Source organism: Cyrtonyx montezumae, unplaced genomic scaffold, assembly GCF_038088225.1.
Source record: "Cyrtonyx montezumae isolate F1298 unplaced genomic scaffold, pur_monq_1.0 scaffold_17, whole genome shotgun sequence".
Classification (NCBI taxonomy): domain Eukaryota; kingdom Metazoa; phylum Chordata; class Aves; order Galliformes; family Odontophoridae; genus Cyrtonyx; species Cyrtonyx montezumae.
In genome coordinates this window covers 4,406,572-4,433,062 of record NW_027071903.1, presented here as the reverse complement: position 1 = coordinate 4,433,062, position 26,491 = coordinate 4,406,572, and the positions used below count along the sequence as shown (strand labels likewise).

At 35.3% G+C, this 26,491-nt stretch overlaps 1 protein-coding gene across 1 annotated transcript in view; it reads left to right on the top strand.

Annotated features, from left to right (window-relative positions):
* Nucleotides 1-26,491, top strand: part of CDH8 (cadherin 8) — a 135,775-nt gene that overhangs the window by 12,208 nt on the left and 97,076 nt on the right. Inside the window, exons 2-3 of the mRNA XM_065733133.1 lie at nt 2,179-2,269; nt 2,363-2,625. Coding sequence (XP_065589205.1) covers nt 2,188-2,269; nt 2,363-2,625 — 345 coding nt within the window. The 5' untranslated portion in view covers nt 2,179-2,187. The remainder of the gene's footprint in view (nt 1-2,178; nt 2,270-2,362; nt 2,626-26,491) is intronic.

The window sequence follows — 26,491 nt, the reverse complement described above, 5'->3', positions numbered from 1 at the left end:
AATCTACAGCAGTTTCAACTTTACTAAGAAAGCAACCCACTTTGGTCCATTGTACAGCTTGCTGGAACTACACAATAACCTACTGGCTGTTTCTGATGGGCATCCATTTCTGGCTCAAGCATCACCTTAGATAAAAACACCAAAAATGCTCAGCTATAGAAAGGCTCTTAAGTTCTGTTTTCAGTTCAACTCTTCAGCTTTGAATTTAATCCTGCATACTGGTTGAAGATGACAGCTACTGCTCTTTTTTACTGAAGTGCTATTTCTCCTGTGTTTCAGTTCTTGTTCTACTGAAAAAATGTTTCTAATCCTTGGTACATATGTGCGCATGCAAGGCCACTCATACGCACAAGAACCCCACACAAAATATTTAATGCTTTCATTGAAAGTTTGACTGCTTCTCTCTTCTGGCACAATCCTTTCTACCACTACCCCAGGAAATGTGGAAGCCTAACACGTGGCAGAAAGTGGCAGCCATAGCCTCCTTTCAGTTCCCTACCCAGGTCAGATTTCCCAAGGGTGTCTTGGCAGATCCTTCCTGCTGAGCAGTTTGACTGTTGTTGCTTGTGCTCTTCTATTATCTGGGATTTAAAGAAGCCTGAAAGATGGAAAGTCTTTCTTCCCTCACATTTTCCCCAAAATTCCCTCGCAGAAGCACATTGTATTCCTCAGTTTCTTTCCATCTATCTCAGTTGGCAATGAGGCCTAAAGGATGTTTCTAAGCTACATGGTTACTTCTGTAATGAGTATTCACCTCGTTCTTGATGCATTGTCAAAGCGCTGCACTATTAGGTTACTGTTCTTCCATGGCACTTGAGATATTGAGTTTCAGTTTGATAACAACTCTTCTCCACTTTTAACAAGACAAGTTTCTCACAGTTTCAGATTTTCGTGCAGTAGATTTCACAGCTGCTTTGGCAATTACTGAAGTTTAAAAAAACTCTTCTTACTTTGTTTGCTTTTAAAATAACTGCTAACATGTATTGACATTATTCACATTTTCAAATGCTTTCCTCCATGAGTTTGCCTGAATCCAAAAAAATATGAACCACAACACACACCCGAAACAATAACCCCCCTTCAATATTTCTATAGTCCTACAAAAATCCACAGAAATTCATTTTAAAGGAAAAAAACAGCCTTAGGTACAGTGTAAGCTTTTGAATACGCAGTTCTGCCTACCTTGTAAACAGTGGTTTCTCTTGAGGTTGCTTGGATATGATTCAGTCAATGAAAATGTATCAGGAATCTTTTTACAAAACTCCACTCTCATTAGAGTAGCTGTAATGTAACCCTTCTCCCTGAGCTACACTACATTTATCTTGCTAAGTGATCTATGGCTGCATTTCACGTTTTGCCTATCAGCATGGCATTAGCAAGCCCTGCTATGTTAACTTGTCCATTCCAGGGAATATTTACACTGAGTTGAAACCTGATGTGGACTTCTAATAAGTGGAGGGGTGAGTGGAGAAAGACAGACAAAATGCTCCCAAGTGCCTATGAAGGAAAATGTCTTTGAAATAAAATCACAGTGTGTATTTTGTCTGAAAGTGAGAGAGGGGCTGAAGATCCCAGACTGCAGATGTGTGTCAATGAGCTTATTGGGGCTTTGGTAGAGATCTGGCTTGGGAATCATGGATATCACAGTGGAATTTCCAGCCTTGTTCCTCTGCTGAATTCCAAAGGTTTGCTGAGCTCTTGTGCTGCTGCAGGTTGAAGAGAACATACTACTGGAGCTTTATATATTTACCAGAATAAATCTTGTCTTCTTGTGGAGGAAAAGAGGATGAGTCCATATGCAAGGACACTATTTTATTCAAATTTTTATTATTTGACACAGTAAGTGTTCATAATTTGACTGTATAAAAAGTATAGGCTGGTAAGAGGGCCAGAAACTGCTTCAGGTACCAAGACAAACTGCAAGTGAAATGCATTCTTGAGTGTTTGTAAGCACTCACCTGAATCTTGCTTGGCTATTGCAGGCACTGAAGGAATTCACAGAGTCACTTCATTCTCTTCTTAATCTATTTAAAGCACTCTAGTATTACATACAACAAATTTAAATCCTAACAAGATTTGTTTGTTATAAAAAAGTAAATAAGACTTTTTAAAAACATTTTCTTATGATCTTTAGTCACTGAACTGACCTTTTTTATTTTTTTTCTCTCCCCCTGCCAGGAATCTTTAATGACTGGAAAACTCAATGGATCATGTTTTTATAATCTAAGCTATTTTTACGTTGACTGTGCTGTAAACACATGGAGGAGCTGTAAGTAAATGTTCTGTACTGCATGATGAATTGGATTGCTACAGTCTGGAGGAAAGCAAAATAATAATTCCATTTCTGTGGTGATTTGCGTAGCTTGTGGTACAATGCCAGAAAGACTAACGGAAATGCTTATGGATACATGGACTCCATTAATAATATTATGGATTACTGTACTTCCTTCCATTTATATGGCTCCATTGAATCAATCTCAAGTACTACCAAGTGGATCCAGTACAGGACTAAAAAGGCTAACTGAAGAACAAAGAGTTTTGAACCGTTCCAAGAGAGGGTGGGTTTGGAATCAAATGTTTGTATTAGAAGAATTTTCTGGACCTGAACCAATACTAGTTGGCCGGGTAAGGAAAGATTTATTTATTTTTTCTCTCAATATGCAATTGTATAATATGTGAAGATCTTCATTCTAAGAAATTCAAATTTTAAGTCTATTATTCTAAAATTCACCTCCAGTATTCATAAATTTGTGTTTTAAATATACCTCTGTTTAAGGATATGATTTCTCTGGATAATTAACCTTCTATTTACTATAAGATTACATTAATTTCATTTTTATGAATTTTGTTTTTATGACAAAAAATGCATAGACAATCATATCCTGTCTTTTGTATAAGTAGTCACTACTTTTCACCTTTATTAGCTGAAGACTTTTCCCTAATGCGGTTTTTTAATATGTTCTTTTAATTTTAAACACGTTCCTGTTCCTTCATTCAAAAATCTTACTACACTTGCTGTCCATTTTCTACCTCTATCCCCCTTAGAATTTCAACAAAACAGACAAAGAATCAAAATTAAAAAAAGTGAAAGTGTGATGTAAACAGCGAATCACACGGTTCTGATTTATGGAGAAGTCCTGATATACGTGCTTAGTTATTATTGCCATAGATTTTGTAATTTAGTTTCAAAGTTATGAAGATGAGAAGAACAGAAGGAACGTTATGTTCTTCCTCATGTTCTTGTTTGAATGTTGTCTTAAACCTTTGTTTCTTGCCATACATTAGCTTACTTGTAACACTGCGTATTACCCCCGTCCTGTGAATCACTCAGGCTTTCTCTTAAACAAGATCATGTGATCATGAGGAGTGAATTTTCTTAGAATTACTCTTAGAAAATAATTATCTGCTTCTAAATACGTCTGCTCTATGGTGAACAATTAAAAATACCATGTGTGTTTATTGCTAAATTTTGGTTCCTTTTGAATAGCCAAATATTTTGTCATTGCATTTCCCAGTCATTAAATGTCTATGTTTTCATTATATTAGTTTAAAAAGCCTCATACCCAAATTTCTGAAAGGAGAGAACATGTAGTAAGATAGAGAGAAAAGTAGCATCTTTCCTAAGGCTGCTTGGCTTTTCCAGGAAAACAGCTTCTAGATGTGAAGGCACTTCCGAATTTTCGGTGTTGCAGTACAGCCACAGAGTCTTCAAAATCACACAGTAGCTTCTACTCCTGAATATGTATTAATAAATGCATTCCCAATGTATTTGCCCTAGTAAATGAAATAATCTGGGGTGAGCCTAATAAGTGGATTTTTTATGAATTCCTCTATAAAGCGTAGTAGTTTTCTACAGTGGTAAGTAAAGGATAGGAAAAACATCTTTTTTTTTATTCTTGAACTTCTTATAAGTTTTTTAATGCCACTTTTCACCATTACTTTGAGTTTTGTTGAACTTAAACTTAGGCAGCTCTACTTGAGTACTCACATCTGTTTAAAAACAAAGAAGTGTATGAATCCATGCTTACAATATGATCTCAGAATCTGAGGCTTCTTGTTTCCCTTTTTTGTCTATATTAATATTGCATTGCATTTTGACAGATGGTATCATAATAAATTCCATACTGTTTTGATCTACACATGAAGAAAAGTATATGTGCATTTTTGAGAAACCTACAAAGTAACCTTTTTCATGTTCCTGTGACATACTCAGATGAGTTTGGTTTTGTTCACAGCAATACAGCGTAGAAAGGTAGATTTACAAATATCCTTTTTTCCCTTCTTTATTTTCTTGCTCCTTCTTAGAAACAGATATGAACTTTCCCAAGCTATTCAATCTGCTTTAGAGGACTCCACATACTACACATTTCTGTCAGCAGTTTGCAGGCCTCCCAGTGGCTGACAACCTCATTCAACTGTAGAGTGATATGTCTTGTGACACTGCATGCTTTCCCTGTGGACTTGATTAGTTAGAAAGAACTTTTACTTGATATACACTGCTGCATTTTCTCAGTCTCCTCTGCATGCATTTACAGCACCATGGCAGATGTGCTATGAAAACTGTGGTGTAGCAAATGCTGCTGTTCTTTCATTGGAGACAGCCACTGAATTCACAATGAAATAGATAATATCAGTAAGAAGCTCTAGGAAAGTAGGTTTGGGGTATATAATTTTAAATCTTCCTTTTTATGGTACATGAGTCTTTTTTTCTGATGTTTTAAATGGCAAAGGCTCCAATTTAATAGATGTTTTCAAGCAAAATCCTAGGACAGTGAAGGAGTTAACAGTTATGCTTTGTAAGTACAGTGCACAGACAGAACATAAGAGAGAATGAGGGTGACAAAAATCATCCCTAAATCATCAGCAACACTAAATGAACTGGCAGTTAAATCCAGATATGGAAGTACACAGCCTGTCAGTCAGATCAGTGCTGTTTCTGTACTATCACTTCTCATGGTGCACTTCCCAGTTTCACCTAGAACCTTACCAAGACCATTTAATTTACCTATTTCCAGTCTAATGCATGTTTTGAATTCTTCCTGTTATGAGAGATTCATAAAATGACCTGATCAGGTGAGAGCAGCACCAGTGTCACAGGTACAGCTGCTGTACCACATCTGCAGCATGTGGTTGGTGGCAGGGCTGTGTTAGTTCTTGTCATGTTGCTCTGAAAACTCAGCAAAGGGATGGAAACAAACCTGAAGTTAATGAGACACAATGTAGCCTGGTCAGCTCCTTCTTGCAGTGCAGTTTCAAATAGTTGTTTTTAATCTGTGGCCAGGCAGCTTTTCTTCCTTCCTTCTGATTCAAATAATATGTGATTTTTCAATTTGTTAAATGCAAATTTTTCTTTATGGTTTGTAGAATCAGGGAGCTAGGCAACTCTTTCTATTCACAGCAATGAAGCTTTTTCCCTTGATATATGGGGCTTAGGTTCAGGCCTTTACAGAAGTGATTTTCCTGTAGGAGGAGCAGTAGAGAGGCATGATGTTTTTACAGTTAAGTGCTCCAGGCTGTGCTACTGTAAAAATCAAACCTGGAAATGCAGAGAACACTTATAAATAGCTTCTAGCTGTATGTTCTGCATTATAAATATTTTATGCAATCTTTGATTTCATTGCCAACATACATTATATCTCTTAACAAGGAAATGGTAAAATTTTACTTTTAAAAATTTTTAAATCTTTCTGTTGAAGTCCAAGGGATACATATATGCGAAGTAAATAAGGTTTTAATTGAACAAATTCCTTCCATATGCTTCTCCTTTTGATTCCTCCACAGAGTTTGATATTATATTGGCTGACTAAAAATGTTGTAATATTCAAGATACGAAATACAAATATATACAACTAAGGATCTCATTACTTCAGGGATAAATCATGTGTTGTTTCCCTGAGTAGAAGGAATCATTGTGAAATATGGGTGTAGTAAAATTCTAGTGTAGTTTTCATTGGGTATTTTATGGTTCTAAGTTAATAGACTTTGTAAGTTCTCACACTTAGAATAGTAAGCATCAGAACACCATAAAGGTTCTATTCTAATTTACACTTCTATATTTACTAGCTATGATTTAAATATATGCTATAAAATATTAAATATCTGAAACATTGCAAAGTAAACATTGCTTTCTAAGCCCTAGATTTTTGTTGTTTGCAACTGTAATTATGCACTAATTTGCCTACTTATGTTTAATAAACTCCCAGAAGTTGAAATGTATCATTTACTTTTCTACAGCGTTCTTTATGGAAAATACTAATTCCTCATGCCTTTTTTTTGTGCTTTTGAAGGGGAAGAGATGACTGTGTACTTCAGAACCCGTTTACATGGTCTAAATCAGCTTAGTCAGCAGGAGTATAAGCAGCTCTGAGAAAAGCAGTTCATAATTAAATATTGCTATAAAGCCAGTAAATATAGTATACAACATTTTATGTAAGCTTGCTGAAAGTAGTATTTTTTATTAAATATATATATGCATTCCTGAGTATGCACAAAATTCATTTTTTACTCAGTGAAAGCTCTGAGAAATTTCTTATCAAATCCTAATAAATTTAAATGAGGACAAATAGCTTGAATCTCATTTCAGTATGTTTCTGGGAGTACTACTGAACACTTTCATGCTCCCCCATCTCCAATCTTGGGGCATATAAATGCAGTTTAAGTAGAATTACAGCTTAGAACATGTATGTGTCTGTTAATATAACTAGAATGGTAATAACTTAAAAGAGACATTTCATCAGATGTCTCCTATGTTTCTGCTTTGTGCTGGTAGAGCAGTAGTGTAAGAAAGTGGCAAATACCAGTATGTGAAAGGGAATGTCTCATGTTGTTTATGAATATCAGGCTGCTTATGAGTCCTGCACAGTGAAGTATTCACTTAACGAACACAGACACTTTCTGAGCCATCTTTGTTTTTCTCTAATTAAGTGAGAACATCTCTGTGATGTGATTTGCATCTCGAATTTTAGACTTCATAGATAATAATTATAGAATAACTTTAAAGATTTTAAAGAGTTTTTTGGTTTTTTTTGTTGTTGTTGTTCTGGTTTTTGTTCTTGTTCTATTTTTTTTCTCATTTTAAACTAGGAAGATAAGATGTATAATATATATAGTTATACATTTTATATATATATATATATATATATACTAGGCATTTTGGTCTCCTGATATTCCTTTAATATTATCATCACTTGTCATATTTTTCTAATGGCACAAAGATTTTTAATCTGGAAAAGTTTTTAAAAATAAATAAAGAAAAGATTGAGAATTGTTTTTTACTTGTTTAGAATTAGAAGCTTGTTAATTTTTGCTCAATATTTTGATCTAAGCATCTTATCTTTTTCTCCATAAAATGAAATGCTTTCCAAGACGCAAAATGCTGAAGTGACACTGTGAGAAATTAAGCAGAGCCTTCTGCATGATATTCTGCAGATACCCAGATTCCTTATGATTGTTTGGTCTCTCTAACACGGGCTTTGTAAATGGCTTTCAATTGCTACCTTTAGGCCTACCCCTGGTGCTGTCAGGATGCTTCCATTCCAGTTGTCAATTTAACTGCCCATTAGTGCCAATTGTGTTGGTTGTTTGATAAAAGTTTGTCCTTCTCAACTGGGCAAACATATTTCCTGTAAGCCTCTGGAAAGCTATCAGATAGGAGTGACTTCCCCAAAGTGACAGGATGTGTTGCCTTTTGATCAGTAAGAATGTGTTTATACATAATGTATACAACGTAAGGATGTACTTACATATAATAGTAAATTTTTCAAGGCTTCATGTAATGAAAATCCCCAAAATACTTTTACATCAAGGTGAGAAATATTTAGGGACTAATTCATTTAGTGTTTGTAGTCTTCCAGACAGATCTCTGGAACCTAAGCTGAATTACATGGGAATGGTTGTTCTTTTGGTGGACAGCTCTACATGTTTAGTTTGTAATAAATAATACCATAAATTCATGTAAAGGACTGTAATAAATTCACAGTCATAATGAGAATGTATAGTTTGTATGTGAAAATACTAGGAAAGAGTTTACTTTTTTTTTTCTTGAAAGTTCTATTTTAGAAGTTTTTTCTTTAGGGAGAGAAGAAAAAAGAGGGAATAGCACACACTGTGGAACTAGTCAAGGACTTCCAGCTGAGGGTATTTTGTTTGGACAAAGTCAGGGCTGCCAGAGCTGTGCGTCCTAATGTGGATGTGAAACAATCAGCTTAATTGCAGAGATAATTTGCTGCAGTAAGTATTTTAGGCAATGTTTAAAGGTAGCTATTATTTAAAGCAATGTAGAGTGTTTGGCTTTGAAAATAAATGTAGACCATTTTCCTGAAGATATTTCAGCAAATATTTATGTATCTGAATAGCTTCTTGGTGATCCTTGAGGAACACCTGTGGTGATGCACTGCGAAATAAAACTTTCCTTTTTCCTGAGGACACTCTATTAGTGTAAAGATTCTCCCTCCATAATTTCTTTCAAAACCTTTATTTTACAGCACTCGTGCCAGCAGCTAAGAAAAAGTAAGTGCAGTTCTCCCTGGAGAGTATGCCACTCCTGAATTAACTGGAGGAATCATTAGGAGCAACATAAGAAATCCTTTTTCTTGTTTCAGGGTCTGTGCTCAATAACTGTTACACACCCAGCCCCCAGTGAATAGAAGCCAAGCCAAGGGTTTGCATTTCAACTTGATGTGCTGTGCGTTGCTCTTAGATCGCCTCAGTGAGAGGAAATGTAGTGAAATAAAAGACTCAGTCAGAGACAATCACTGGAGGCAAGGAGCTCAGTTATAGGTAGAAACCACAAAATGTATTTCTTCACAGTTCAGAGTGTCCTAGTCATCTGCTAGTTTAAATCCAGAAACCAATTTATTTCCTTTCCCCTCATTGAAGGAATGACATACATAGAATGAGGATATTGTTACCAAGTAAGGGAAGGTAGATTTCACTATTTGTAGTACTGATGGGAGGTATCTAGACAGGAAGAAGCTAGAATTAGAGAAGATTTCTGGGGGAAGGAGTGAAGGACCTTCAACCAAACCACAGCTCTTTTGTCATTTTTTCTAAGGTCATCGAACTAGCATTATTGTTAAGAGCTATGCATGTCATACACTCAACCTTAGGAAATTAAACTGAATGGGAAATGAAATTCATTTCTTTGTTAATTTAGGATAGTCTACAATGTAATCGTGCAGCATGATCCCGTATGTTATAACATGATGCAGAATGCCATGATATTACTCAGTTCCAACAGCTTAAAGAAGGTCTGCCATATTTTTACACAATAACTTTTCCAAATATAATTACCAACATACTAATTTTTGCTTTTCACTCCTTTTTTTTTTTTTTTTTTGAAGGTGTTATTTTGTAGGCAACCTGTTCTCTAATTACTATGTAGACTAAAGCATTCAAAGTAGACCGCTGGCACACCTTACAAGTCCTATTGTTGTCTTATCATACAGACAAGAAAATGGTAAAATGTTTGTGTTTCTTCCTTCATGCAAAATCATCTGAAATGAGGCTTACTGCCAGTACATTATTTCAAATTATTAGGTTATTTCTGCTAATTATTGGGTCTTGATTAATTCATTCACATACTTGCTAGAATAGTTGATAAACTGAGAGCAGGTGCTGATCTAGATCTACAGTTTCACTTTTTATTGAGTTTTCACACGACAGCAGTTACAAAAGTGATTTAAAGCATATACCAGGAATTCACCAGTCAGAAAAAGATTTACAGACGTTACTGAAATGTAAGCCATGTGCATTTTTAGGGAATCTCAATGTGGTCTTGATTCTTTAGTGAAATTTGAAAGCACTGTAAACATTCTCAAAGAACTTGGGGGATATTTTCATTGAGTGAACTACAGCAGATGAGGAATGGCTCACTGTATCAGTAAATGGGAAAGCTGTTAATGCTGCTATTTGTATTTTGAAACCTAAGCTAAATTTTTTCTCTGTTTTGTTGGGTAGGAGCCAATTCCTGCCTCAGAGCTGTTGCTGCATAAATAGGAAATGCAGATTGCAACTATGGAGGAAAACATATACAGAGAAAAGTGGGGGCAGAGAAGTGATTTTGAATGTCTGCTATTGTACCTTAAGTCTCTGGCGTTGCTGTGGGACAATGGGATCTTCTGCCATTTCCTTAGATATTGCTGTGTCCTATGAGCCAGTGACAGTATTACAGTGTGCAGAGCAAATATCATTGGGAAGGCTGAGAAACCATATAATTACTTCTGAAGTGCGTGGGACATTCTGGAAGAGATGTGAACTATGCAATTTGATAAAAATTTATATTGTTATATTTAAACACACATACATTTTTTACTATATTGTATATAAAGTTCACTGACACTGCCTTAAAGTAAAGAAAAAAATGAATAAAACTCTTAAAGTGTTAGGCAGAATTAGGCTTCTTGTTCTATGCAGAAAGCAGCAGCATCAATCATCCTGTTAAGTAATCATTTTGTAATTGAACTAAATTCTGCCCCTCCAGAAGACCACCTGCTTGTTACTGCAAATTACAGATAAACGAGGGAATGCTAGGAATTGAGAAGTGTGTGTTATAAATAAATATTGGGATTTTTAGGGAAATGTTTTGCAAGTGAATATTTCAATATAAATCAAATGGATGAAGCACAAACTCTGTAATGAAAAATTCTTCGTGAAATAAAGTCTGACAGAAGCAAAGCAAAATGTTGCACTGGTAGCCAGGCTGGAGGCCCTTTCTGAGGCAGCTAGCTCGCTGCAGGCATGTGAATGTGTTCCTGGGATTTCCATGTCTCATATTGCAATGTGAAAAAATAATACAATTGAGTCAGTATTTACTTCAGCAGACATCTCATATGAACAGTTAAGAACGTGTTTGTGAATTCTGCAAATTGCAGAAAGATTGGGAAACATTAGAGATACTTTCCCCAGTCTAAAGCAAGCCTATGCTTCATTTTTTTATTAGGCTCAAAGAAGACTCTCTGAGAGAGGAAACCTCTGATGTCCCTTTAGCTGAGGCAGGTTGGAAGTCTGTAAGAATACAAATCCCAGTTCCTCTGGTAGTCCATGCTCTATGTAGGGCTCTGAGGATCTCTATAACAGAGGGAACTGTGTCTGCTGTGGGACAGAGTAACCAACCTCAGGAGTATATTCTCTCGGTAACCTTCGCACTGTGATAACCTCAGTGCAATCTTAGGGAATTGGTGTCTTTCACTGTCCTCATGAGACACTATCAGAAGAAATCTCTCAGGATGATTTGTTAGTGAATTCTCAGGGAGACCAAACCCCAGCAATAGTTAAATCTTAATGCATTCTTTTCTTAGCCACTTACTTTATAAGTATCTTGTCCTTTCTATGCATTTTTTATGCCATATGTGATACATTATGTTATGGGGCTTGAATTTCTACTTTGTGAATCTGTATGCATTACAGTACTGCTTTTAATTGATATAAAAAAATATATATTTTGGGAGACTTGGGGGTAAAATCCAGACTTCCAGATACATTGTGTTCCTTCAGATCTAATAGACCAAATTCATTCCCAATTTGGTTAGGAATGTCACTAGGCAGTGTGTCGTCTTAATGCACTTACTGCAAAACCTTTCATGCCGTTTGTGCAGTGTTTGGTGGAGACTGGGATTTGGGAACTGGGGGGGAAGCAAGAGCAATTACACTGGGATGAAAACTTGTGTATAGATGTTGTGCCATATGCACAGGTTGGTATGTGTATATAAGGTAGTATTAAAAGGTTTCCTGTTAAAAGGGGCCAATAATAATCTGTAGTAGTGAAACTACTGCTCTTCCCTAAAGGATAAGAGCATAAGAAAACAATAGCATTCAGCTTCCTGTCCACATACTCTGACCCCTACAATTTTCATACCCTTTGTTATTCTTTTAGAAATGCAGCTAACCTTCTCTGCTGTGACTGTGCCTTCACACACACTTGATGCAGCAGTACTGAGAGTTGAAACTGCAAAAGAAATGCACCAAAAGTAATTTTGCATGGTGTACCACATTCTGCTGTGCATCAGGAAAAAGAGCTGCACTGTTTGAAATCCTTTTAAAAATCTTCCCAATTGATGACACCTGTGATGAAATGCTGCATGTGGGAGCTCAGATATTCCTTCCTAGTGCTCCTCAGAAATAATTATTTCTTAGTAAAAGCAAAACATGGTTAGGAGACATACTTCAATGAAACACTTTCAAGAAATTGCAATTTATATCATTATATACCTTACTTAACTAACATTATGCAATTAAGTAGTTTAAATGGGGAAACATTTATTCTTCATATTTCTAAATGATTATTTTCAATTGTCTCTTAATATGAAAATTTCTTATTAAATTTGTTTTGAAAGGCATAAGGTTTTTTGGATGTCGAATAAAAGTTGATATGGTTTCATTTGTATCAATTAATGTAAGTAGGAAAAGTATTCTGTGTAATGTGTCACATGTCACACCAGGAATGTAGAAATGTTTGTCCGTGGTACTGTAACTGTCTCTTATTATGAAGAGCAGGAAGAACAGTCAATAACCACTTATTAATGTTTTCTTTTTCTCCCACTTATTGTAGATGTAGGTGCATTAGGCTTTCGGTAATTATCTCATTCGTAATCCTCTTTCACAGGTAATGTTTTCTGCATCTTGAGAAGCATAATTGGAAAATATTTTCTTTGTATGGGCACTATTTCTATTCTCTCTTTTAATATAACTTTACCCATGAGTATCTTCCCAAGGAAAAATGAGCAAGCATAATTTTATACAGGTAATGAAATCTCTCAAATCTTGGCACATTTTCCTTTATCTTCATGGGACCAAAAGGTAACCTTCACATGATCCTAAGCATTAAAAGAGAGAATTTCAGCTCTCGATTAGAACTCAAATTAGCTTGCACGAGGCAACTTGAGCAGAAGTGCTCTATTGAGCTATTTAGTACTGTATTTCTTTTACAGGATGTTCTATTTGATTAAAACAGAGTTGCAAGAGAATATATATATATTAGTCTAAATATATGCATGTGTGTGTATATATATAGATCTGACCAGAATAGTCAGCATTGGCTTATAGTAGTTTTATTCCCTTTTTTAATAATTCTTTGTTGTTGTTTTATTCCCACATAGGACTCCAAAGCACATCTTGATACAGACTTTTATCTTATTAGCAAGACCAAGATAAGTATTTAAGGAAAAAAGGAAAGAAATCAGGATTTCTTTAGAATCATCTTTGTTGCAGCACACTGTAGAACAGTTAATGTATTCTAAATCTTCTGACATAAATTTGAAATGAGAAACATTGAAAGCCATACAGATACAAAGCTAAGGAATGGTTTCAGGGAAAAAGATCTATTAACAGGATAGTTTCAAGGCTAATATATGGTAGACCTACAACAAAACTTTCCTGACTATTTTTGTTGTGGAGCTGAACATTCTCATTTCTATTTTCACTCATTTCAGTACAAAGGGCTCTCCTAATTACAAACCCCAGGAAAAGATGATACAACTCTCCAGCTGTAAACAATTTACCAGAGCTCTGGTGGTGCCTAATCCAGTAAAGTGGTTGCCATTTTTATTCTGTGTGTTTTGAAGAAGCCACTAGGTCATTTGCAATGAAAATTTTTATTTTTGTGTTCCAGTTTAAAAGTTTGGCTTGACATTAGATGCATCTTTAAATGCGATGTTCAGCTTACATTGGTCATTACTAAGTAAAGGGATATTCATGGCCATGTGATATTCAGCAATTTTCTTTTTATATTTTGTGTAAATATGGCTGGCGGAAACAAATAATACACCTCAATACAAAAGTTATAATTTTAACTTCAGTGGAGATGAGCTGCCTTGGCGAATAGTTCTGATAATTTGTTGGATATGTATATATTCACTGATAGATCAAATTCAGACTGCCTGTCTGTGCCTGGAATTTCAGCCCAGGCAGGAGGTGCCTCTGGCATGGAGCCACGATGGGGCTCTGAGTGGAGTAGGTTTGTAGCTCAGGCACTCTTCCTCCAGAAGAGAGAAAGCCATCATTTGGGGATACTGGATAGGCTGATACGGGTCATCATTAAATTTCTTCACTTTGCATAAAAAATTAAGCATCAGTGGACAAAATAAAGATCAAGGATAAGGAGAAAAGGTATAATTGTAAGGAAGTGATTTTAAAAGGGTGAAAAACACTGTTCACTGTTCTGATCTTATGGGCAGAAGATTTTCAAATATCTGCCTAATGTTGAGGGTAAAGTGTGGGATGAGGAAACTGGCAGTATGTTTCCTGTGCTCTCTCAAAGTTGGCTGCAGGATCCTGTCAGTTGGGCTTCTGTTGAGAGGGTGTCTATTTTTATATCTTAAGTGATGTGGGAGGCTGAAAGCCGTGAAAACGGAGGATTGTCAGATTTTATACAAACCTGAGAAGAGGCACTTAGTTGTTTCAAGGCTAGGGATACAGTTTAGATAGTTGCCTAAAGCTGTGGATAGATTTCTAAGCCTCTTTTTGAATCTAAGAAGTCATCCACTAATGTCCATGTTAATGCTTGACCTGAAATGGACCATGTAGGTAACTGTCCTGAGAGCTGCTTAAGAAATAAAATTTTCTAATCCTCTTCTGAAACTTCTTTGTAAGTCACGTGACCACTGACATTCCTTGCTTTCATCTTCACGTTCCTTAAACCATACTTCACTCTATTTTGTATATAGTTGCTGTTAATATTATTCAGTATTTCAGTTGCTCTTGCTAAGCTTATATATACTTTGTGCCTGTAAATCAGATCTCTCAGGTAAGGGAGTGCATACTGGTACATTTTTTAAAGCCATAGGGCTTGATAAATGCATTCATTTTAAAATGCAATTAAATAATTGAAAAACAGCCTTAGAATACACCTCTAAATGCCACAGAAGTAAAGTTGGACGTGTGGCATGCACTTGCCAGAATATATGCCATGTCATCTTTCCCCAGAGCTTCTCCACGAACTTGTACAGGCGCACTGTATCATTTGCTGATGGAGAAATTGTACTATATATCTTTTCCAATTCTATCATGCTTCACTCTTTCTAAAAGGAACTTCCACAAACTTCAGTTCAATATATTTGACATTTCTATTATGGTAGGATTTTTTTTTCTTTTGTCATGTAGAGGAGTGTCTTTCTGTGCATTGAATTCATTATTCACTGGATCATCTTCAAAAGGTTCGTGAACTTCACGGCAGTACTTCTGATATAAGAATATGCAACCTTTATTCTTCTTACTTATTTTTCGCTCTCTTTGTATTCCTTTATGCTGATAAGGAATCTGAAGTTTGAGAGACTTAAGTAAACAGATGAAAAACCTTCTTTTTTCCACTTGGTTTCAGTTTGTCCTCGTACAGTGTGTTTGTGTTGACACCCTCTACTATAGTATTCTCATTCATACTGGTTAGGCAATGGGAAGAAGGGATTGTGGAAATCTCAAAAGGAAGACATCTAAATTTTTGTTACTTACTGAAATGTACTTTAAAAAGCTGTCCAGCTAATCAGTGTATTTCAGATGTTAATGAACTTCACACATTAATGAGATTTTAACTGTTGTAAATCACAATTTCTGAAAATTTATTTCTAAATTTAGGAGATTTATATTTGAAATAAAAAGAGGCTGTGTGCTATCTATCTATTTTGTTGGAAGAAGTGCATTGTTCTTAAAAAGCTATTTGAGTTCAGTTAAGATAGTGCATTATATATAGCATTTTCACATAGATGTGCAGGTTTCTGGCAGTGAACTTTCTGCTTCTCTATTTCTCCTAATATTTATCTTAAACCATTACATTGAGCTTATGCATCATAAAAAACTTTCCTGAAAAACTAGGAATATATGATCAGAAATTCTTGGTTGTATGTACCCTGAGATGAGAGTGTCATTGTCAGTATTTAGATTGGCTTTTCAAGTAGCAATAACGCAAACTCAGTAATAATAACTGAACACTTGGGACTGGCAGACACAGCCATAATATATTCCAGTTCTGAATTACGGGATGGACACCATGGGAGGCTGGCCCATTTCTGATGAAAACAATTCTTAGCAGTGTGAATTTATGAATCTCCTCAGTGCAAATGAGAGTTCATTATGCTGAGAGTCTAAAATGGTACTTCATTTATTAAATAATACAAAATTGTATTTGGATACTGATAGAGATTTTTATTAGATCTTTCTGAATGTCAAAAACATGACAACAAAAAAAAATGGCTAAAAACATTTGACTTCAGTTATGGGAGGCAATAGTGAGAACAGGAGAAGCTGCCAAAAAATTCCAATTTTTTGCTTGATTTGAAATGAATGTGTTCTTGGAACAGCACCTGTCACTGTTTACCAATCTTTGTACCAGAAAAAATGATCCTTGCCCATTTTGAAAAGAGTGAGATCATTTAATAAAAGCTTTCATAATATTTTGCCTGATAAAAAAAAAAAGCCTTTACACTTAATATCATTCCTCCACAGTATGGGTCTGCTACTTCCAGTTGTTGTAACAGCAGAAGCAGCAATGTCATCTATGGTAGTAGAATGTGAAGTAACTTCAAATTTACACTGAAACAGTAAAAATCTTCACAGAAAATTCAGGAAAAAATGATAGATAGTGACACATAATTCTTATTGACAGATTTTGATATCCAGTTTGCCAGCTGTACTGTGCACTGCCCAGCTGATTCAAACCATATGCCTTGAGCAAACAATCAGTAAAGTGTGTTAAAAGCTCTGAAAAGTACCATATTAGCTGCAAGTCAACCAGCTGCATGCACTGCACTACAAATTTGGATAAAAGCTTACAAGAAAATTGTTGTTTTTTTTACTTCTTTGTTCTAAAAATATGGCTTAAATCTAATCTGAGCATCTGCAGTTAGTGTTATAGCAACAATTTCATACTAGCTGAAAAATATAATTGAAATTCTGTTTAGGCTTTAAAAGTTACCCTAGAGATAGAAAAGTCCATTACAAGTTTCTCTGTAGTTCAAAAGGAAGCTGTCATTCATAGAGCACCCTAAAGCCTTCGTAGCATGTATTCTTCATACTCTTGAAAGAGCCTTGGTCAGAATAGACTTTGTTCTTGTGCTGTGGACAAAATGTTCATGCATCGTTTTCCTTCTGTGGTTGGATGTGGTTGATGCTAACCTTGAGTGAGTCGCTGTCCTCTGGCTATTTGCAAGATTAAGTCAAGCTTTCACTGGTAGTATTAAAGATATAAACCTGAAGCTGCATATGTGTATGAATTCTGTATGTCTACAGTTCTATATATTTTTTTACATGTCTGGATTAGCATGAATTCTCTGGTACTTGTATTCATGTTGGTATGGATCATTATTATCTACATATTAAAATAAAGAATGTGAAAATGTGAAGATAGGGCTGACATTGTGGTTGATAGAAAATCATACAATCTCAGCTACAATCATATTCCAGAATGCAGAGTAATATTGTTTCAGATTGAGTTTTTGGAAAGTTTGAGAAGATAGAATGCATATAAATAAAAATTTTAACAGTATCTCTGAGTTTGAATGAAATGCTCCAGGCGATCTTGGCTGAATAAGAAGGGGTAGTATTTTATGAATGAAATATTTTCATTGCTTTTTCCAACCTCAGTCTTCTACTTTCATCTTCTGAAATATATTTTAATGGTAAACCAATGTTTAAGCTAATAACCCAGAATAAGAGCATACCCTTCTGGGATTAGTCACCTGTTCTTTATATTGCACATGGTTAGGACAAAGTGAGGCATAAATAGGCAAGCAAAATCAGTTTTATTTCCTGGAATGGCTTGGGTTGAAAGAGACCTTAAAGATCATGCAGTTCCAATGCAGTTGGTAGAGTTGCCACCTGCTAAATCAAGCTGCCCAGGGCTCCACCCAGTCTAGTCTTGAACGCCTCCAGGGATGGGGCATCCACAATTTATCTGGGAATTTCTTGCTGTCAAACTAAATTGCACCATTATTTATATCTAAAATGATAGAATAAAATGTTTCAATTTTAGGGTAGTGGAAAACCTGGTAGACATTTATTATTGTCTTATTTATCTGTTGAGTCATGTACAGATCTTCTCACTGAAATATCAACAAATTAAAAGTAGATAGTTCCACTCGGTGCTTAGGGCATGTGCAACAGATGTTACTGTTAATCACACCACAGACCTGTACTGAGTTTATAATAAGGTTTATTGACTACGCTTCCAGTTTTCTTTGACCTTTTATTCCATGAAATTGCAGATGGAATTTGTCTTGGATAAATGTGAAAGATATTTTACTACTCTATTTAGCTTAAAAAATACTTAAGTTCCTTCTTGTTCTTGGAACAGTTTTGAATTATTGCTGTCCTTCAAATTCAGTTTCTCAGTACTGACAAATTCAAGCATGTAGTTTAGGACAGCAACATACTCTTAGAGTTATATGCTTTTCCTTTGCTTGTAGAAGTCTGAAAATAGGTGTTGACTTTTGGGTAAGAAGTTCTGGGACTTGAGTCTACAGAGCCATACTGATATAATACATGATATGATACATGTTCATAATGTTCACTTCTAAGTTGAGGCTGTGCCTCTCTGAGAAGTATTCCTCCAGTGTTAAACAGACGCTATGCTGGATGAGAGCCAACAGGTTCTTAACTCACTTTTGAAAAACTGAATCTGGAAAGCTTTTCAGAAAATACATCTGTATTTCTAATTTGCACCTTGAAGGATGAAATTGACTGGAGAGATGGTGAGAATGAATAAATTGATTCACAGTGTGTTGACAACTCCCTGTGTCTCACTTTCTGTGAAACATCTGTGGGTGATGCCACCACAATATCAGACTGCTGGCTTGCAAGCTGGTCTACCAGTAATACGTGATTAAAAGCCTGATACTAAGATAAATGAAATTGAACTCAATGGCACCATTTTCCAGATTACTTTGTGTGATTTTGAATGGGTGATAAGAGGGCTGGAGCAGAGCAAAGAAAGACCTGTTTCTTCAAGAAATGTCATCTATGCTCTGTTAACTCTCATAGATTTTTAAGTGGAATAATGCAGTGGAAAATCCAGCTCAGAACTGAAACCAATAATTTGTGAAGAAAATATTTTTATGTTTTGAAAGTAGTTTCTTGTGATTATTTTTTAACAGCTTTAAGATGAAAAACAATGAAGTCTAAGGTTTAGCAAATATTACAAAATACGAATTCTAGCAGCCAAAGCATTAGACACATTCATTTCTAAATATAAGTGATGGAGATGACAAGCTGTATAGACTTCAATTCCCCTCCTCTTGTCACTGGGAGTAGTAAATTATTACTTGAGTTCTCACGCAACACAGGGCAAAATTTAAGTTCCCCAAGAAAAAGATATACAGTGCTTGTGAATGCTTTACCATTTTAGTAGTTTTAAGAATAATAAACTCAGAAGAAATCATCAATTCATAGTATGTAATGAAAGCATGTGCACTGAATATAGCTGTTATATAAAATAGACTGGTAAACATGTGTGACAAATGCACATTTTATGTTAACGAATTCTAACTTTCTTCTATGATGAAGATGCAGAATGTGCTATCTCAGAAAACATCCTAACGTTGAGCACACTTACAAAGTAGAATTGTGTTATTTGACTTTCTCTCACCCCATGAATTGTTCAATTTCATGCGAAGATGAAATGAGATGAGACTCAGATGTCCCAACAGTCTGTGCTTGGTGCTAGAGGATGAAGTAATTAAATATGTGAAATTCTTAACCACTGTATTTTTACACGGGAAAACATAGAATTATATAATTATACAATATTAGCATTTAAAGTCTTAACTCTTGTAGAATTTTCCCATGGATTCCCCCCAAAAATGAACATTATTGTAGCTTTATTGTAAGGAACAATTTTCTGTATCACAGCTGGCCATCAGAGGCATTTTAGACTTAATTTCATAGCTGGCCTTCAGTTAGGCATTGTCTGATTCATTTTGAGTTAAATAGTGGCAGGACACATACTTGCTCACTAAAACACTGAGAAGCATTTCATATGTATGCATGTTTGTAGGTGAGCTCATGCTGTAAGTTTATTTTTTCAGGCTAAAGGGAAGGACTATTAATCACAGACTCTAGAGCCTCTGATTTTATAATTAGAAATCAATTGGGCAAAGCCTAGTTTTGCATATGTGACCTCTTCCCATAACTGTATCCCAGAATGGCTTTCTGCTGAAATGATTTGCTTAACAATTTTACATTAGCAATTAATCTATTTGCAAAATCAGTTTGAAAAACTAAATTACCTGTGTGCTTTTGGTGGCTGTGTAGAAAAAGTTCAACCAAGATGGAATTACCTGAATGCAGTTATTTTGATTTGTTTGCTCGTTGCTTTTTTTTATTTTTAATTTACATTTTAATCTTATTATTTATTTGTTTTAAGTCACAAAGCTTTTTGGCACTGTGGAGTTGCATTGACTTTGGTAAGGGCACAGAAGGGCCAACTGTATCTAGAGTTTATATTGTTCATTTGCGTCCATGGGGAGAGAAAGGTGAAGCTGAACTGGGTTATGCCAGACAGACTACTGAAAGACATTTACTCAACAGATTTGGTCACTGTGGGGCCAGCATGATGTTGTAGATTCATTTCTGTCCTGATTGCCCTGGTATTGGAGAATCCTCAGGTGGGATGGATGCAGCATTTCCTATTCCAATTATTTTATTTTATTGTGATATTAAAAAAGGAATTTGTCTAGTGTATTTCATTTCAATCATCTTCAAATTCAGGGCAGGGGGACCAGTAATCTATTTATTTTTGAGAAAAGTATACCACATCATGTTGTAATTTAGAATAGCCCACATCCTGTATGTCATCTCAGTTCCTAGTTTAGGGAGAACTTAATGCAGGGTAATGCCACTGCTTATCCTTTTCTTTGTGCAAAGCATAAGCCAGCCAAATTTCTTGATCTCAGACAAATGTACATAGGTTGCTCCAAAAGTAATGCCTCCTATTTGCTTCCATGGAAACCAGATATAAAGAGCACAATAAATTCAATAGAGCAAATTCTGAGCTACAAAAAACTATAGTTCAACATAGCCATCACCATTAGCTGTGCATTTTCACCGCAATGAACAAGAGGCTGCATTCCATAGTAACATCCACTGTTTGGTTTCCATAAACATTCAGCAAGTGTTGGATAATGTCAGTGAGCACTGTTTTGTTTGTTTTTTTACGTGGAGAAATTCAGTGACACACCTTTTTCATCCCCACTTTTTTGTTAGACACTATTTTGCCTCTGCTGCCATCTTTTTCGTGACAATATAACTTAACCTAAGTTTCAACCTCCACTGTTATACCACCAACATCCATCTCTGACAATCTGGGCCAACAGAATAAAATAGGAGGCATTATTTTCAGAGCAGTCCTCATAAATGTAATGGTAGGGTAACGTATCATATATATTGCTCCTAATGTATAAAATATATTTATTTTGTGTTGATAATGGGAAGATCTTTCCATGTTCAATGGGAAAACTGTAATGGATACCACAGAAAAATTGGGATTTTTTATTTCATAATGATGAATTTATTGTGGTAGCAACAATTCTTGGGGAAAAGGAAATGAGAAATACTTTTCTGTTTGTTTCTTTTTTCTTTCTTTTTTTTTTTAATCACGATGTGAGATTTCATTATTCCTGCAATCATACTATTTACTACCCCAGAGCAATACTGTTTTGAAATGCGCGAGAGTATCTGAAGGGAATCTAAGTAGTGGGATGTGAGGTGTGGCTGGTTTCATCTCATCACTCTCAGCTTTTGATTGTCAGAGCCAAGCACTGACACTGCTTGGGTGAACAATTAAACTATGGTTGCACTTCTTGGCATTTCAAAGATAATGGTAACTTAATTCAAACTCAAACAGTACAGCACTTGAAGGAGTTTGGATATGAATCAAGTACAAATTCCTTTCCACATTTACAATGCAACAAAGCATCAGAAATAACTGCTGTATCAAAATCCTTCAAGTTTAATTTTAGTTTCGCAAAAGACCGCTTTTTATTCCATGGATATAAATATACTTTGTGTTCTTCCCTAATCCTCTACTTGAAATAAAGAAACTACAAAAATATAAATCAAAATTTAGCATCAGAGAGAAAATCTTTCAGTGTGGACATTTGTGAAGATTCTTAGAATGTTGGAATAATTACAAAATTGGATTTCTGTTCAGCATAAGCATAGAAAAAAAAATTTACTACCACATATAAATGAGATGTCTATATTTTCTACATTTGAAATTATGAGCCTTTTTTTTTAACTTAGGATCTTTTGTTGTTGTTTTATCTCCATTTTTGATAGTTTGCAATTCAGCTAGAAGTTATTTAATATTCAGGGTCGAGCTGGTACCCTTTTTTTGATTGCACTATTGAATGTGCAAAATTAGGGTCTGCTTCACAAATGCATTGTTTCGAAGCAGCCTCAAAAATGAGAACTGGAGAGTTTCAATAGTAAGAGCAAACTCAGCCCAATCCATTTGCATGCAGAATATTTTCAAACTGCTGACGAGATGTTCTGTGCACAGGATTGAGATCGTGCATCTGAATTTGTATTCCAAAATACTTGGGCCAAGCTAAGATCTGTGCAAGATAAACTGGAAGAAGAGTTTAGGAAAGAGACCTTTGATGAGCTAAGAGATCACATCTGACCCTGTCATACTGCTTTCCAAAACTCAGTTCATCAGCTTTCAAGCATCCACTGACCTTTTGCCTCAGGTTAATTTTGCCACGCTCGCTTACAGTACCACAATTTGGCTTTCCTCGTAAAAATATGCCATATAGGATGAGAGTATGTTTTGAAAATAATATTTCTTCATTCCTGAAGAAAACAGCAATTGGATCCTCTATTTGTATTTATGAATTCTCAGCCGATTAGTGTGAAAGAAAAAGATCAAGTTGAGGGAAGTGCCTGTACTTCCACACAGATCACTCTGATAGAGCCAGTGGTGCCCCTGTCTAAGAGATCATTCACCTACAAGGGCCCCCGACATTGGAAAGGAGGGGAATTCAGATGCTGGGAATGAGAGGAAACTAATTCAGGAGAATGCAGTACAGGGATGTTTATCAACCTCTGATAAAGTTCAGTCACTTTCCTTTCATACTACAAAAGGATACTTAAATAATTTAAAGGTCTTTCTAAAGCCTACAGACATTAGTGAGTACTCTCAGCGGGCATTATAAATGTGGATTTTACTCCAGTCTTAATTCATCCTGCTCTGATTACTTGTTCAAATTGTACAGACAGCTGTCAAGTTATAGATGTGATGTCCTTTATCATCAGAAGCAAGTTGTTGAATTCAAATGGTTATGATATACTAATCAGAGTTATCTTGATCTGTGCAGAATTCTAAAGTGCAATCTGAGCTCTGATTTTAAAGATACTAATATGTTCAATATGAATGATTACAACAGTTGCTTAGATTTTGTTAATTTGAAGTGTTTAAAGCATTTAGTTAAATAGTTACTTGCTGTCCACCCCTGAGTGGAATGTCAATTCTTGTTTATAATGTTGTAAAGTGAAAAAGAAAGTCCAATAATTATCTCTAGCAGGCTCATTTACATTATTTCTTCATAGTAATTATGTGAACAATAAGGAATGTATACCTAAGAGCAAAATATATGGTGATCTGTATGCTGAAATATAATCACAGTAAATATGTTTTAATTGTGTTTGTGTTGCTATTAAAGCGAAGGCATGGCATAAAGTTCTCCTAATATCTACAGACTGAGTCATAACATCAAACACTGAAACACCCATATAAATCTGATACTAATAAGCCAAATAATTCAATTATGCTATACAAAATGAATTGCTTTATATTTGTTGGAAGAAATGATTAAATTGTAAGGTTCGTGTAACAAGCAGGAATGATTTTGCTATTAAAATAAATATTAAATTCTCCTAGAATGTGACTATTTCTCCTAAGGTAAGGAATTAGTTTTGTGCCAATATGAACTTTTAGAATATAAAAAAAAATGTTTTGGAATTGGCATAGAATGTTATATTGACTTATATGTTATATATTAACATAATATGTTATGTTATGTTCTACAAAACTCTTAATATGGTATTGAGTGGAATGAATTAAAAGGGTGACATTTACTTTACCTAATTTTAGTATATTAAAATGTAAAGAGTTTTTTAAAATGTAATCAATGCCTGTGCAGGTATAAACGTTGAATGTAGGATAACTTTAAAGCATTTGGGTCAGGAAAGATTCAGGAAAAATGCATCACTATTCTTTTCCCCATCCTCTATTTGTTTCCTAAATGAACTTTTCAGTAATCTGCAGGTGCAATGGCTGAGTGTCACTGATTCTTAACTCTTGTTCAAAAAATGCAGGCAGAATTTTGGCTAAGGCCTGTTAGTGATCTTGAGCATCTGTCCTGAGGACCTTCAAATACTTGGTTTGTTCTGAATATTGGACCTCTTCATTTCTGTGACTGTGTTTCTCCACTGGAGGAGTGAGAATTAGAACTAAATTCCGCTTAATGACAGTGTGACAATGCCATTTTAATTTCTGAGGTAATATCCTCAGATGGTGAAATAACTTACACAGTCTCCATGCATTAGTACTAAGATGCCAATAATGTTATCTTGACTGGGGAAGATAAATGACAGACCATCACTGTTACATGGAAAGCACCAAGTAAACTGATGGTGTTCTGGATGCATGACCACATCCAATATTGCCTCCTGGGGCTGAATGACACGGCCAGTTTGATGATGATTCTTTGCTTGGTCTATCAGTATGAAGTGTCAGTATTGAAGGCTTTCTGTTGATCTCATATTCTGTATCCATTCATTAGCTCTCATCTATAATCAGAGAAACTGTTGAAATTCGTTATCATTGCAAACATCTTGTAGCTCACCTTTCAGAAGTGTGTATTCTCATTTAGATTTCTTGCATGAACTTCTTTGCATCGAGCAACCTCCTACCCTTTTGGTGGTGAGGGACCTTCTCCAGCATTTCTCCACACAGGCTTAAAAATTCAGTTGCTGTCAAATCTCATTTATTCTGCCTTTTCACCTAGCCCCTCCTTTAATAAGTAAGAACAGGAAAAAGAAAGGAAAAGTATTTAGCAAACGAATGAAGAATGAATAAAGTGAATATTATCACAAGCACACAGAGGTTGTTGGGGACTACTTCCTTCACTTTGTAGGTATTTTCAAGGCTTCTGTAATCAGAGAAAAACCCGTCTTGTAATCAGTAAACTGACATCTGGAAGTTGAGATTCATTCTCTGTAGTAAGATTTGAATTGCTGTCTTATAAATTTCTGGTATGTGGTTTTTATGAACCTTATACTGGACGTTTACATAATTTTTCTTCCCTCTCTGTTTAAGCATTTGTCTACACTAGATTAATTTCTATCCTATGTTTTGTTTCATTTTTTCATTCTCCAAACTGGTTTGGTTATTGTCTTTCACTACCTACATCCTTCTGGGACTGTATGTCAATGGATAGAAGAAAGTTGAAATATGAATATCGTTTTTTATCTCTTGACAGTATAGCATGCTTTAGATAGTGGCTTCTTGCAAATTTTTTTTTGCATTTTCCTTTACCATATACAACCTAATCTGCATAATTTCATTTGTCAGATTTTTAATTATTTGACTCTTATATTGAAGTTCTTCTGTGTATATACAGTGTCTCCACTATCTTTCATTGTCTCGCACATTCTGTTCGGGTATAGAGAAGGTTAAGATTAATACAGTATTCATCAAACTGTTAGCACTGGACTGAATAGAGGCTGACCATGATAGCAAAAAGAGTACAAAGGCTTAAAGTAACAGGTTAATTTTAAGAAATTAATGGTATTCACAGGTAAAGAAGTGGAACTAATATTTAACTGCTGAATTCTAGCAGCATTTATGCATGTTGAAGTCTCTACAAATGCAACTAATCTGTAAGGCTCTGTTCATGATCTGTCTATTCATAACAGTTGACAGGCATGAGAATTTTTCAGTCGTTCTGGATTTTTGCAGACTTTTGAAACTGTTTCTTAAACCTGCATATCAATAATATATGAAACAAAAGCAGAGCTTATAGCTCTCTCAGGGACTCTGCTTCTCCTATGAATTCCTATCCTATTATAGGAAATGTATGAGTTGCATTCCCCTGAAAGTGTTGTGCTCTTTTTTTCTATTCTCTCTTTGTCAGGTTGAGATTCCTTGGGTTTTGTGCTGGTTAAAAGAACGTGGTTATATTCAGATTAATTGTTTTTTTCTTGCAAATAGTATTTTGCCCTGTTTTACCACAGCATCATACTTTCTCATATCACCTAATGAAAAAGAAAAGGAAACTGGAGAATCTTTTGGGTTTTCCTGTTTACCCTCATTGCTGACATGATGCTGTATAATCAAAACCAGATATACACCACATTGGAGAAGATTATGGCTTTCAGCATTCCCCTCCTGTGGGCTTCTGTTTTGTTGTTGTTGTTGTTGTTGTTGTTTTATCTTTTGTTTTGTTTTGTTTTCTGAGATAAACTACCTGTTATTGAAACTGTCACAGCTGAGACAGGGAACTATAGT